This window comes from Polyodon spathula, chromosome 13 (genome assembly GCF_017654505.1).
Source record: "Polyodon spathula isolate WHYD16114869_AA chromosome 13, ASM1765450v1, whole genome shotgun sequence".
Taxonomy (NCBI): Eukaryota; Metazoa; Chordata; class Actinopteri; order Acipenseriformes; family Polyodontidae; genus Polyodon; species Polyodon spathula.
The window spans coordinates 9,783,525-9,797,723 of record NC_054546.1 but is presented as its reverse complement, the minus strand read 5'-3'; the positions used below and the strand labels follow the sequence as shown (position 1 = coordinate 9,797,723).

The window sequence follows — 14,199 nt, the reverse complement described above, 5'->3', positions numbered from 1 at the left end:
TTGTGGTAAGTAATGTAAAAACACATTAGGCTTGGAAACGTCGTTGTGATGTATTATTTATCATACACATATTTATACTGGAAACCAAAAGTAACAGAAAATTGAACTAGTCGGCTGTGTACGTAAACGCGCCCTCTTGTGATGGTAATACTGTAATGCACAGCCAAAAGAATGCAGTGTACAAAAAAGAAAACATTATCAACCTAAATGCAGTATGCCACTAAAGATGAATTCATATATTTTAGCACATACTAGAAATGTCTTCATATATTGTACTATATTTAATTTTAACATTGGTGCTTTCTGGTTCCATGCTGCTAACATGTCTCATAAAACTGATATACAGTAGTAAACAAAGTACATCTTACGTTCATGTATGTGCAGATTAAACCGCCAGATGGCGCTCAAAGATTATTTATGGTAGATTCGTGCATACACTATGTCATGATGGTGAACTGTAATAACTTTTTAAAAATAAACAGTAGTGATGAAGACTCAACCTAATAGATTGGTATATGTCCAATGCGTACTTTCTTTAGAATTAGTAGTAAAAAAAAAAAAAACAACATCTCTTAAATATGTAAAAAAAAAAAAAAAAAATAGAACAAATATTTACTGACTCGCGTCATATAAGTAGGTTATATATATCTATGTATATATATGTATATTATATATATATATAGACGTATTTTATATATATATATATATATATATATATATATATATATATATATATATATATATATATATAACAACATCATTTCCTTAAAAAGACACAGAAAAATGAAGATATTTACACCGACTTACCGAAATCTAAATAGGGAAATAAGGATTTTAGAAATGTTATTATTTAATGAGACTCGGGTTTTATTTATACAATAACTCTGACAGACACTTCACAGGGAGTGCCCTACAACTGTTAGGTGCCAATCCTGGCTTCATCCTTTGCTAAGCATGATTAAACAACCAACAGGATTCCCTTCGTACCAGATTTCCCCTAAAAGCAAGAACAAGCCCATGGGCTTAGAAACTCTGTTTAATCTACGACGTAACAACTAACATCATCATCTCATCTGCTCCTCACATGACATACCGCTATTGCAAATTAACCAACTGTGCCATGAGACACTTACTAAGTATCGCTTATCAATAATTTTATTTTTTTCGTTTTCTTCGGCTATCAAGTGACATTCTTGAATGCCTTGTAATGTGTAGTAACAAGCAGTTTTACCTATCCAGTCACACACCGGTTCAAACCCTGGCTCGCTCACTGATTCACTGTGTGATCCCGAGCAAGTGACTTAAGCTCCTTGGTGAGACGTTGTAAGTGACTCTGCAGCTGATGGATAGTTCACATGCGTCTGCTAAATAAACAAATAATAATAATATTGGGGGCTCAAATTTTTGGACAGTGCTCAAACAGCTGCTCATGCTGTCCACCCAACTAGAATGCCTTCCATTTTCTTTGACACCCACCACTTACAATCACTTTTGACCACACAGATCCTGCACATGCCACTCAATCACCACCAATCCCCTGTGATAGCTAAAGGCGGATGCGGGGTTCAATTCCCACACTTTCCCAGTGGTGCCATGATGTAACACATTAAAACCCAGCAGCTGTTTCTCAGGGATTCCACAAGTGTCTTTTGGAAATCATACAGTCATAAAAAAGTTTACAAAAATACCTTGGGTGTCAACTTATGATTAGTACTACATCTGGATCAGAATCCCAGCGGGTCTCATAGCACAGAAAAATCTCTTGTACAGGCTGCTTTACCTGTCAGGAATTCTACTCAATGTCAGTAGCAGTGAAAGACTTCAGTCTATGAGACTTAAAAATGTGCATAGGGTTCAGGGTAGGGTTATATTTTTGGTCCTTGTCCTCAAATACCCTGACAGAAAAAAATATGTTGTTAATGTATGTGCAGTATTTCCTTTCCAGTATTAACTTGGTTATCTTCACAACTGCTTGCTGCATCTTGTAAATGGAAATTGCATTATACACAGTAGATTAAATGTATGTATCTGTATTGTAAGTGTGTTCATATTTAAAATATAGGTAAATAAAAAGGTTAATCTGACTATGCTTTTTTTTTTTTTTTTTTTTTTACAAATTGAAGTAATAACTCTCTTTTTTTTTCTTTTTTTTTTTTTTTTTTTTACAAATGTTATTTGCAAATATAACTATATAATATAAATATTTGCAAAGATGTTTTGAATTTCTTGTAGAAATGTATCCTAGTTTTTTAGAACTATAGTAGCAATGCATAAAAGAAAAATTCTCTCCAGGTGTTCCAAGGATTTCAAGGACATGGTGTTTCAGACAGGTTGGGTATAATTTCTCATGCATCAGTATGGCTAAGTTTGTTTGCTTTCCTGTTTGAGAAAAAAACAATTATAGGTTCCCATTTCATTTCTATATTTACTGTCTTTGTTTACAATTAAATTTAATGCAAACAGTCCACATTTACCCCCAACTCATCCAATAAATAGAGCAGGTTTGACCTTGACTTTGACTTATATAAGTTATTGACATTGAACCTGGTCTTGACTGGCCTAGATCAAAATGCTCCTTTGGCTTCAATTGAAACTTGGGGACTCTCTGCTTCTCGGCTTTGGGCCTTGGTCTTGTAGGTCCCGGCTTTGAATCCAACAATGCTATAAGGTTTTTGCTGTTTTTTTTTTTTTTTTTTACATTGAATTACAATTCTATGCTGTCAAAGCTGTAATACAGTACTCCCGCATGACGATATTACACCTGCATGAAATTATTCCTGCAGCCTCCTTGGCAAAGCAAATGGCAAATAAAATGTAATGTTAACAAATGTAAATTATTTACACTCCAGGCACAACAATATAGGATTCAAATACCAAATGAGTGGTACAGAACTAGAACAGGCCCAGCTGGAGAAAGACCTTGGCATTGTAACAGAATAGACTCCTTACAGTCAGTATAGGGAAGCGAAAGTCAAACAGAATGCTTGGTTAGAAAAGCATATACACCAAAGCAGGTTTGATGAGGCTGTATAAAAAAACAAAAAACGGGGGGGACATCATAGTCAATTGAAAAGCTCCCTGGCCAATAAGTGCAGCACATAAACCAGAGGACACGCTTGGAAATGAAGTTGAGACAGACTTAGGACAGCGGGTAGGAGACAATTCTTTACATATAGTAAGGGTATTAAATAGATTACCTAACCATGTTGTTGATGCTGAATCATTGGGACTAAGATTAACCAGCTAGTAGAAACAAGGCAAGCGATGACGGAACAAATGGCCCCTCATTTGAAAATGTATACGAACATAGCGTAATACTGAGTTTATAAAACAGCACCCACAGCAGTACAAGGATATGGTATGGTGGTGCTGCTTATCAAAATTTAAGAGCCATGTAAATGCCTACTGGTTAATTCTTAGCTGCAAGATATCATTAAAAAGCCATTTTACTTTAATATATACATGTACAAATACCCACCCAGGCTTAATTCTATATTATAGATTTATTTTAAAAAAACAAAAATTGATGTTATGAAAACCAAAATACAACATGATAACTAAATTCCAATTGTACTCAGGAACAATAGAGGTTCAGAGTTAATACACAAAGTAAATTACTGAACAGTCTTTGTTGTGGGTTTAAAAAATAATAGCAAGGAACAAAAACACAATTTGACAATATAAAACACACAACACAGTGATGCAGAAATAAATAAATACAGAGGTTCCAGCCTCATCAGTTTAAAAAAAATACATAATATTAGAAAAAAAAAACCTGTTTAAATTATTGCCAAGTAGACAATGTGTATGAAAATTACTTTATTTGACATCATATTGTTTATACTCTTGTGTAATTTCTATGCTGTGAATTTGTTGTTTTAAATATTATACAAACCATTCGGGAACTATGAGAAATTTTACAGGAATAAAAAGCTGCTGGTATTCATTTTTATTTTCATCTTTTCTTTAATAAACAACTTATAATTTCCAAATAACAATTCTTTATCAATAACAATCTTGAAATCACTGAAAAAATAAGAGCATTTTCATTGTCATTAATCATAACATGTAAAGCTAGTGAAATGGCAAGACCAATTACAGTATATGTAACTAATATACAGAGCCTGCTTTTTCTAATGTTTTCTGATCCATTTTTAAAAATGGTTTTAATCAATAAAAATGTTCATTATATTTTTCAATAATTTTTTGTCAAATAAATAAAACATACAAATCTAAAATAGCTGGTTTGAATAAATCCTTATATAATCATAAAAATACCCCAAGCTTTTTTCTTTAACCATTAAAAAATATTTTGCTTTTAAAAGAACAAGACATAGTAAATGCTATAACTCTAAAGAAACCACTAGCTATGTTCCTAAATGATTAATACTAACTAAATAGACAATTAAAGAATAACGACAACAAGCCAACATTGATTGTAAGTCAGTCCACAGAACTGTGTATATTGGTCCATATGGCCATCAGTTATCGTGGTTCTGCTTGAGATTATTAAAGCTTTGTTCTCTCAGTAGAAAATATACTTCATGTATATTGACTCCCAAAATTCCGTTATTACTTTTTAAGCTTTCTTCTTGGTAACACATAGAGTGGAATATTGTAGTAAAATCTAATATGTGGAATGCACCTGGCCCGCCCTTACAAAAATGTACCAGTAATGATGCAGTATTGTGGACACAGTAACGTTGCAGAAGTTCTAGGTGTCAGAATAATTTTTCAGGGTACATGAGTCCTTCACTCAAAGCCGCTATCCCAGTGTTGGCAGCAATCCACTGGTTGTAGTTTGTAACCCGCGTGTAGACACCCGGCCTGTAAGCCTCGGCACAGTTTTCTCCCCAGCTGACGATTCCAAAGAGAAACATCTTTCCGTAGACATCACAAACCAAGGGGCCGCCTGAATCACCCTGCATTGAATACAAAAAATAACTTTGATTCCTGGTTCGCATTCTTTTTCAAATCTAGGTCTAGTGCATGATATACAGAAAATACATAACGTGTGTATGTATATTTATAGGGGTTATTTATTAAAGCTTTCCATACCTCATTAATGTTAATGTTATAAAGACTTAATTATACAAATGCATATACTCTTTACTATAAAGAACTAATCTCATTTTAAATAAGCAGAGTTAAGATTCAGATTCGATCTGTTGAAGCACAATTGAAGGCACTGCACTGTTTTGTTGAAAATCATCTGTACCAGCATTGACATGTGTGTGAAAAAATATTGAAACTCACAACACAACCCAGAACTCACCTTGCAAGAATCCACTTTCCATTCAGGGTTGCCAGCACAAAACATGTTGTCTGTTACCAGAGACCCATAGTACTGTGTGCTTTTGCAGGTATTCTGAGGAATCAGTTGAACCGTCGCTTCTCTCAGATATTGGGAAAAGTACCACAAAGCTAAAAGAAAAAATATAATTAATTTCCATCAGTTCAGACCATTGCTCATCTGTTATTTAAAGAAGAAGGTACCATGTAATAAGTGTGGGGTCTGCAATCCATATGGATATTTTGCTGTAGCCACAAAGCATTAGCATGCCAGTAAATGCATAATAACAAGCATCACATTTCAGTTACTGCTTAGCTTAGATATTGATTTGTATTCACAGATAATGAAAAATGATTTACAATGGGCCTCCTTTCCATATCCAGCGATCTCACAATAAGAGCCTTGGGGCAACATCTGGTTTGTTGGGGGAAGGCAGACAGTTTTCACAGAACTGGTCTCCACGGCACACTGTCCGCTTAGTTTCACCAGTGCTGAATACAAAACAGAGGAAAACATTAATGAAATGATTTTCACAAGAAAGGATTTCCATGCTTTCTCTGATGTGTGTGTGTGTGCTCAGTTGTTAAACATGAATTGAGTAAAAGGACTTCCATCTCTGTTAGGAATGATTTTTCTGTATTGATTCACTTGTCTTAGCACAACTTCTTATTCAATAGAATCACACTGTACCTATGTCGTTGTTGAAACTTCCTTGGCTATTATCAAACTCATGGTGAAGAATAATATTTTCCACATCAAATTTCTGTTCTTTAAGAGAGTTAGTGGCATTAAGAGCATCCTTTCCTAAATAGACGGAGTATTGACCAGGTTTTGTATCAGGACTGTAAGAGAAACAAGATAAAAACATATACAGTATTAAACTTAACAACAATAACAGAACATATAACTACTGGTATCAGGTCTTACAGTAACAAAATCCCCAACATACAAACGCTCCTTCACCTCAGAAGCTAGTATATTGATGTGTATAATTTGAAAATGGCCAATATATGTGATGTTGATCATGATATTATAATGTAGTATATGTAGAATAAATCCTTCCAATACTTACTGCACTGTTAGCAAGTAGTGGCCACTTATGTGTCATCCGGTGTTATACAAGATGTTAACACAGATCTAAAGCAAGCGATATATAAAATGTGAAACACTGGTGAGTGTATCAATAAACAATATTTACCCCTCTGGGAAACAGTGTGCTGCCGTCAGAACCCAGCAAGGACTAATCAGACTCCCACCACACCGGAACATCTCTCTACTTCTTGATCTGTAGAAGATGGACGCTATCCAGGGGTGAGAATCGATTGTTGCAATTTCTCCTCCTACAATCTTATAGAGATTGTCATCCTTCAGGCCACAAGTGGGTGCTGTATTAACACAAGAGATCCTGTATGAGGTTTTCAAATAGTCCAAAAAGCCATTTTCTATAATGGGTAAACATCACATGATCTATTCCATTATATTTATACGGAATCTGCTCTCCCATATCATCTAATCATACAAGTTTGCTCTTTGTATTCTGTACCACCCCTTAAAAAAGTGATATCAGTTCACATGATTGACCATGGTTTTGCTCTTTGTTTCCTATTCCTGGCTATGCTTTGCTGTACTTTCACTTTGCTTTGTTGCACTTTCATTGTACCATGGCAGAGCACTGAACACTTTTATATAAGGAGTCAGAGCAATTATTATCACTGTCATTATTATTAGTTACAACCCAACACTCCTGTTTTACACCATTATTACTTTGGCCAAAAAAGAGTAAATAGCTTAACCACCTGTGATAAAGAAAGTAAGGATCAATGTTGTAAATCTCCCTCCAAACCAGAAAGGGTGCTGTGGAAGGATGGTGGTATGCTGCCTCCTAGATGGGCCACCTTGACAGTAGGTGGAAACTGGAAGGTGACCGTATTAGGGGGAGCGCAAAATTGCACGTACCCGGAATGACTCTATTGAAATCAGCTGCGGGACAGACCTCTATTGGAGAAACCATGGCGACGGGTTGATTGCATGGTGGAGGTTGTGGGTACAAAAGGGAAGCAGCTACATCGTACGCTGCCTTGCGCTGAGAAACATAACAACCAGTCGGAGCGGTTTGTTTATTTGTCTTACATGCTGTTTTTGTTTTTGTATTTGTGTTTTGTAGAGGAGGAGGAGTAGCAGGAGGAAGAGAAGTAGGAGGAGGAGGAGTAAGGAGCCAGGGGCTGCAGCCATGGAGCCAGCCCACTTAACCAGAGCACTACTCTCACTTCACGACACTGGCACTCCCCTGTGGATCAAAGAGCACATTTTCGTGCACAGGACCGTGGATTGGGGATTATTGAATATTGTGTATTGTTGTTTTGGTCTGCAAGCCAGCCGTGCCCCCCCCCCCCCCCCCCCCCCCCCCCAATAGTATTGCTGGTAGGGGGGTGGTTCTCTTTGTTTTATTTATTAAACATGAACATATCTGGGAGAAATAACAGTCTGGACAATCCTTCTATTCACCACACCACTTACACCTGTCACACAACCATACAAGTATTTCCATTGATAATTCTGTATTTTATGCCAAGGCTCCTTCACTTACTTAGCTTTTGTGGACAAGCTGGAATACTACAGAATTCCTTAACAAATCTGTGACCTTTTTTCACATAGCACCAGGGCTTCTGGCTGCTGTCAGGATTCCTGCCAACATAAATGAAAGATGTCTGAACACTGTCTGAGGATGTAACATGTTTCCCTGAATTTTATTACATAATTTCTAGTACCCATTGCATTGGTAAATAGTTTTCTTAGAAAATCTGCTATCACAGGTATTACCTAAAGGTGAAGTAAAGGGTATTACTTACTTTGTTGAAAGAATATAAAAAATAAACATATCTGTGAGTCATTATTTCACCATTAAATGATTGTGGGAAAGCTTGAGTATGGCTAATGTGTTTATGTCAGCATTGACAATTTTACCACTGAATCTATTAAAAGGCTCAACTGAACTAGTAAAGAGCGGGGGAGTATACATTCAGGTTCCTGTATCTCATCCACTCAGCAGACTGATGAAACACAAAAACAAATGTGGAGGAATGAGCCATTTGCAAGCAGCTGATAAAAGCAAATAAAGAAGTCAAGTTACTTCAAAACCAATGATGTACAATTGATAGTCAACCACCATATCTCAAAGAAACACTTCAGCAACTTGTTTACTTTGTTTCTTCAAGCTACTGACATGTCACCAAGTCAGTCCAGGTTTATAATATTGGAGTTGAAGTAGCTGTACCACATTACACTTGTTAGAAACAGTAAACGTGGTGAAGTGCTCCAAATATTTACCTGCAATAGTTGTGCTCGCCAAGTCCAAATTGAAACTGCTCAAAACTGTAATAGCCAAAGTCAAGCAGTGGATGGTCCCAGTCAAGACATTCACTTCCTGATTCAGACCCAGATGCTGTGCCCCTGTAGTCCGCTCCATTGCCATTATAGCAAGTGACTCTTGAGTCTAGAAATTAGATTGAAGCATACAGCCACATCCAGATGAAGACAATAAAACAAATCTGGTTTTGATAGTCATGATAGCCAAAGATAAATCTCAATATTAAACAACAGTGATACTCTTTGTAAAAATGGACAAACATGGATAAAATATTTGAGAAATGAAGAAACATTTAACATTTAACATATATATATATCATGGTTTATCACACTTCAATATGGTTTATACAGCTAAAATAGGACTGCCACATTTTAACTATGCTTTAAATATGTATAGTACAAATGTCCAGTTTAATATGTATAGTAAAAATAAATAAACCTGAATGTGCACTACACCTATCATTTGTAATGTAACATGGGCTAGGCATTGAATGATCAAGGTCTGTACTTATGCTAAGGTCCACCTTGGTCTTAAAGATCAGTGTGACAATAACTATAATATTCATTACTAAATTGCAGCTTCTGGTCTGAGTAAGATTCCCTGCACAACATGACTGATGGATTTCAGGTTGTGGAATTATACATTAGGGACACATCTCAGACACCAAAGAAGTTGGCTTACCTTCTTTCACATATTCATACAGTTCTGCGTTTGATGTCGTTGGAGCCTGCAAACAAAACATATTCAAAACATTTAACTCAATTTAAGATGAATAAAAGAAAGTTCCTCCAAAAAAAGCACACTGTAGAAAATGATCACGTGCCTTTGCTGAATAAGTCCTCTTGTAAAAGCATTGTAACAAGTACCTAACATGATTTGTAGCTGTTGAGATGACAGGAACAAAACTGGGTTTTTAGGAATGAGACTTTTATTTGTGGCATGCAAAAACAAATGAAAACCAATCCAGTGGCTTTTTTTTTTTTTTTTTTTTTTTTTTTTTTTTTTTTTTTTTTTAGCAACAGTCTTATTTCATAAGGAACTTCTCAGTTTTGCTATCATTTTATAGGGCTTACATCTGCACAAACTGTGGACTTTACTTACAGCTTCCAGACTGAAGATATGTGGCAACACAGCCATTAATAAAAGCATGAACCTCATTTTTATTCCAAGGTTGTTGTTATCTTCCTTATTTGGAGTGTCTGTAAGGGAAAAGCACATTGTACTAATGGGCAATACAACTGAGGGGGTGTTAATTATGACACACATGGTTTTTATTCTCTTCAAAGGCATGGTTGATTCTGGCATGCGTGACATTGCATACAGTATAACAGTATATTGTTTTACTTCACTGCCTATAAACATTCTGTGAAGGTTGACAATATTCTTGCAACCTTTGGCCTATTTTTTTCTTATAGGAATATTTACATTAAAGGGCTTATCTCAGAAAGGAAACCATGTCTGGATTTGTTTGAATTCCATTAATGATGACAAGACATCTGATTAAACTGATTATTTGACACTGCAGGCTGTGGAACAGCCAATCCTGCCAAAAGTCAAAGCTGAATAATGTTTTCAATATCAAATGGAACACTCAGCTGAAAGAAAAGCTCTTTAATGTGTTAGAGAAGGTAGATGACGTTCCTATCTGCAATGGTTCTGCTGAAAAGTCTGTCTATAACCTTCCTACAATCTCCATGAAGCTTACAAAGCTGTTGAGTTTTGGTCCTGATCGAACACAACCATGCATGTGAGAGCCACAGGCAAGTTTCAGCAGTGAAGCATAGATGTCAAAACATGTTACAGGAGATGAAAATAGCAGTACTGAAAACAGAATAAATAATGTTTTTATTCAGATGGCAAGTATTGTATCTTTATTGTAAAATAAGCAGCGCTTTGCTGGCTCTGGTGTGGCTAGTCTACCAAATCCAATAATGATTTACACAACAGCTACCCAATTAGAGGTTTAGAGCAGTAAAATAAAACTGTTAGTCGTTACCACACACCACAATAATAAGGTTCCCACATCTCCAAAATTTTATTATTACATATTCAGCAGGGGCGAGACTCATCATGCCACATGCTTATGATACAGGCCCAGATGTGTAATCAGAAAAATCAGTTTGCATGCTTTTACCAAATATTGTATCACAGTAGCTAAATGTAATTCAAATAATCCAAATATCATATTTAAAATGTATACTAACTTGAAATTAAATACAATTCAATTCACTTTACCAAACCACATTCTTCTTTCCATAGGCACACATTCAATTGTTACACAGATGTCAATTTCATGTGTGTATTTTGCTCTGTAATTCTGTCTCAAAATTGTATACCATAAAAGCTTTACAGTCAATGCTGTAGACAACGGCTTTGTCGTCCCACAAAGCCATGGTTACATGAAAAGATCGCTATAGTTTCTCAGGACCTGATTTCCTGATTTTGCTCAATTACTGGCCAGTCTGTGTTGAAGTTTCATTTAATTTACATCTTTTAGGTTGACCTATTAGTGAATACATTTTTTCTTGAATGCATACTTTTAAAAGATATATAGAAATCTATGGAACAGTAGAAATTGATTTGCTATTTTTTTAAATATCTGTTTGATTGGTTTAAAGTTAAGGTGTGGTTATTGTTTAAAATATGTATTTATAGATACAATATGACCATACAATGGCAATTTCACTAGTTTTCAGTGAATACAGATTAATCTCAAATCATTCAAATTATTTCAGGTGCTAAATTGATTATTACATTTCACTATATCTGCAACCATATAAACTAAGGTGAAACAGGTCATCTGAATTGAGAACAGGTCTTTAAACATTATATTATACATCTTTGTTTTGACTTGTAGGCTTTGCAATAGGACTTGCGGACAGTCTGTATTACATAAAGAAAAATGATGTGTAAAATTTTGCAGTAGGTTTTAGTTCTGATGCTCAAGAACATCAATTTGCTAATAACAAGTTAAACCATCTCTATCAATAGACCAAGGGCTACTTTTAATCCCAGCTCCTGTCCTCCCTTCACAACAGGGCTGAGCCATGCTGACCAGGGTGTGTGGACAGGCTGCTGGACTAGTTCCCCCACAGTATACAGTATACTAACTCAGAGCATACTGAATATGTTCAAGCATATCTACTTAAACTGTAGCCTGAATTATCAGATAATCCACAACCTGCATTTAACCTTGCTTATGAGTTTATATGTGGCATCTGGGTGAAGACAATTCCATTTTAAGGGTGCTATCACTACATGCAGAGCTAGCAACCACAGAGTAGGTAAGAAATGGGCTCGATGAGATTCATATACTGTCTGCACTTGTAGATCAGAATTAAAACATGAGGCTTTGAACTGCTTTGGCACCCAGCTCCACTGGTTCTTTACTTGTGAATTTTGAGTTTTTAGCAGAGCAATTGACCTAGATGATGGAAGTAAAGGGGGGAAGGTTTGTTGACCTAAACAGCTTTGTAGATAAAATTCTCACACAACGTTCCTATATTCATTAAATCTATATTTGCATGAATGAACAGCTTGAATTTTGATTTATTTCAATATTGTCCGTAGAGCCACTAATAGAAAGGCTGTATGGGTGACATTAACATTCAGAATGTTAAAAAAAACAAACAAACAAAAAAAACATACATTTTTTTAATTAGAACAATGACACCTGCACTTATCCTTTGTTTTGTTTGAAAGGCTGTAAGCTATGTGAGGGATGTCATGCAGTCAGTATAAAACACAAGCAGCTATAATTTGTAATCTTCAGCTCTCATTTCCAACAATAATCAATAAATCAAATAATAATAATAATCAGAAAGTATCCTTACCAATCAGCAGCCCGTAGTTCAGTGTTCAGTGGGCTGTAGGTGCTTCTTGATAATTTGCAGTTCTGCTAATTTTCTCTTTGCTTTGCTGTTCTGCTGTGGAAGCATTCCTTTTTATAAAGCTTTACAGTGATCTGATTGGCTTGTGGGTGGGTTCTGTCTGATGACAGGTATGACACTGTGATTGTATAATGAGATGGATTTAGACAGAAACCTGAAGATGTGAGTCATGGGGATTTTTAAGCTTACAGTACCAAAAATGATAATGGTAACAGCTTCCTCCCTCTGAGGACAGCACACATTGGCAGGGGAAAAGAAGCCTAAGTATACATGCACTTACACAACTTGACACTGTACCTGCATGCTAGTATGTGCAAAGCCTACATGTGCAAAGGGTGTGTATCAAATGCTTCTAGGTACATATTTGCATCTGTCACATGTGCTCACCTATGGGAAATCATAGTAGTGCTAATGGCATTGTAAACTGCACAAAGATGGCAGACGAATGGTACACTATGGTATTGCTGCCAGAAGTCTACTGCTAGAGTCTTAGTTATGTTTATACAATAATATTTTCTCGCTTGGTAGTAACTGTGAGAGTTAGATTCCTGAAAGCTGAAAGATGGCCATAATAGAAACAAGGTCGTTCAACTACAGGAGAGTGCTAGCCCTCTATCTGGCTCAAATGTAGCTGTATAATCTAATTATAAACCATACTCCAGCACCCAATGATAATGGCAATAATGTAAGTACAGCACTGTACTTTAGAAGTGATCAAAATCAATAATCAAAACGTGAAGAAACTTGCATTGGAAATATACAGATTACTACAATATGAAACATTTCTGAGTGTATGGGTTCTTGTTACTGCTTGTCCTAGGACTTTCCATTTTAAGAAACTATTTAATTTGTCTTCCAGACATTTTATTTATTGCCAATCAGTTACAAAAAGGGCCATGCTTGTACAGTGGTTTGCTTTAGTTCATTTAAACGGATGCACTGTAATATTCATGTCGCAATACTGCCTCAACTCAACTTAGTAACTGCTAAATCAAATTAACTGGAATGTGAGCAAATGTGGGTTTGGCAAATTTGACAATTTGATCGCCTATGATTCTATTCCTTCTTTTAAATAACATTCTAATTAACAAAAACGTATTCTCCATAAATGTTTTTTTCTTTGTTTTTTGTTTTTTATTTGTTTTTTTTTAATGCCTGACCGACCCTCCAACTATTGAGACCCCAATAGTTATGTAGTGTATAGATTCCATGCAAATTCAAACTTTGTTATTTAAATGTCTTATACATAGTACATTGCAAAATGTCTGGACAAAATGTTTTCTGTTCTTCAACTCTTTCTCTCACAGCTAAGTCATTGTCATAATGGTAAACTATGTCAAATACCTTGGAACCCCAGATCAAGGTCGCAGAATACCAGACTGATTCTCTTTGGCAGACTCACTATCTACATTTATGTCATTTTTAATATTATAAAGTGTCAAAGTAAAAATTTGGATGTATTGCCACAGTTCTAGTTACAAGACTAAAACAGACAGTGTAATTGTTGATCATTAATTGTTATCAAAGTATACACATTTAGATTAATAAAAAGCCATGGTCAATAATAATTGTTAAAATTAGGTGGACAATAAACTACTTTAAAGAATAAACCCCATTTAGATGTATCTAAATTTCCAGAACACTTCTAT

General features: G+C 35.5%; 1 protein-coding gene across 1 annotated transcript; it reads right to left on the bottom strand.

The window, feature by feature from the left end:
* Positions 1-3,854: 3,854 nt before the first annotated feature.
* LOC121326039 (tissue-type plasminogen activator-like) lies at positions 3,855-12,567 on the bottom strand. Its single transcript, XM_041269183.1, has 10 exons — positions 12,494-12,567; positions 9,762-9,859; positions 9,342-9,387; positions 8,621-8,786; positions 7,881-7,978; positions 6,492-6,678; positions 5,984-6,135; positions 5,653-5,784; positions 5,276-5,424; positions 3,855-4,922 (listed from the first exon to the last, which is right to left on the bottom strand). Exons 2-10 carry the CDS (start codon positions 9,816-9,818, stop codon positions 4,722-4,724), a joined length of 1,188 nt encoding a protein of 395 aa, XP_041125117.1. The 5' UTR covers positions 9,819-9,859; positions 12,494-12,567; the 3' UTR covers positions 3,855-4,721.
* Between the last annotated feature and the right edge of the window lie 1,632 nt (positions 12,568-14,199).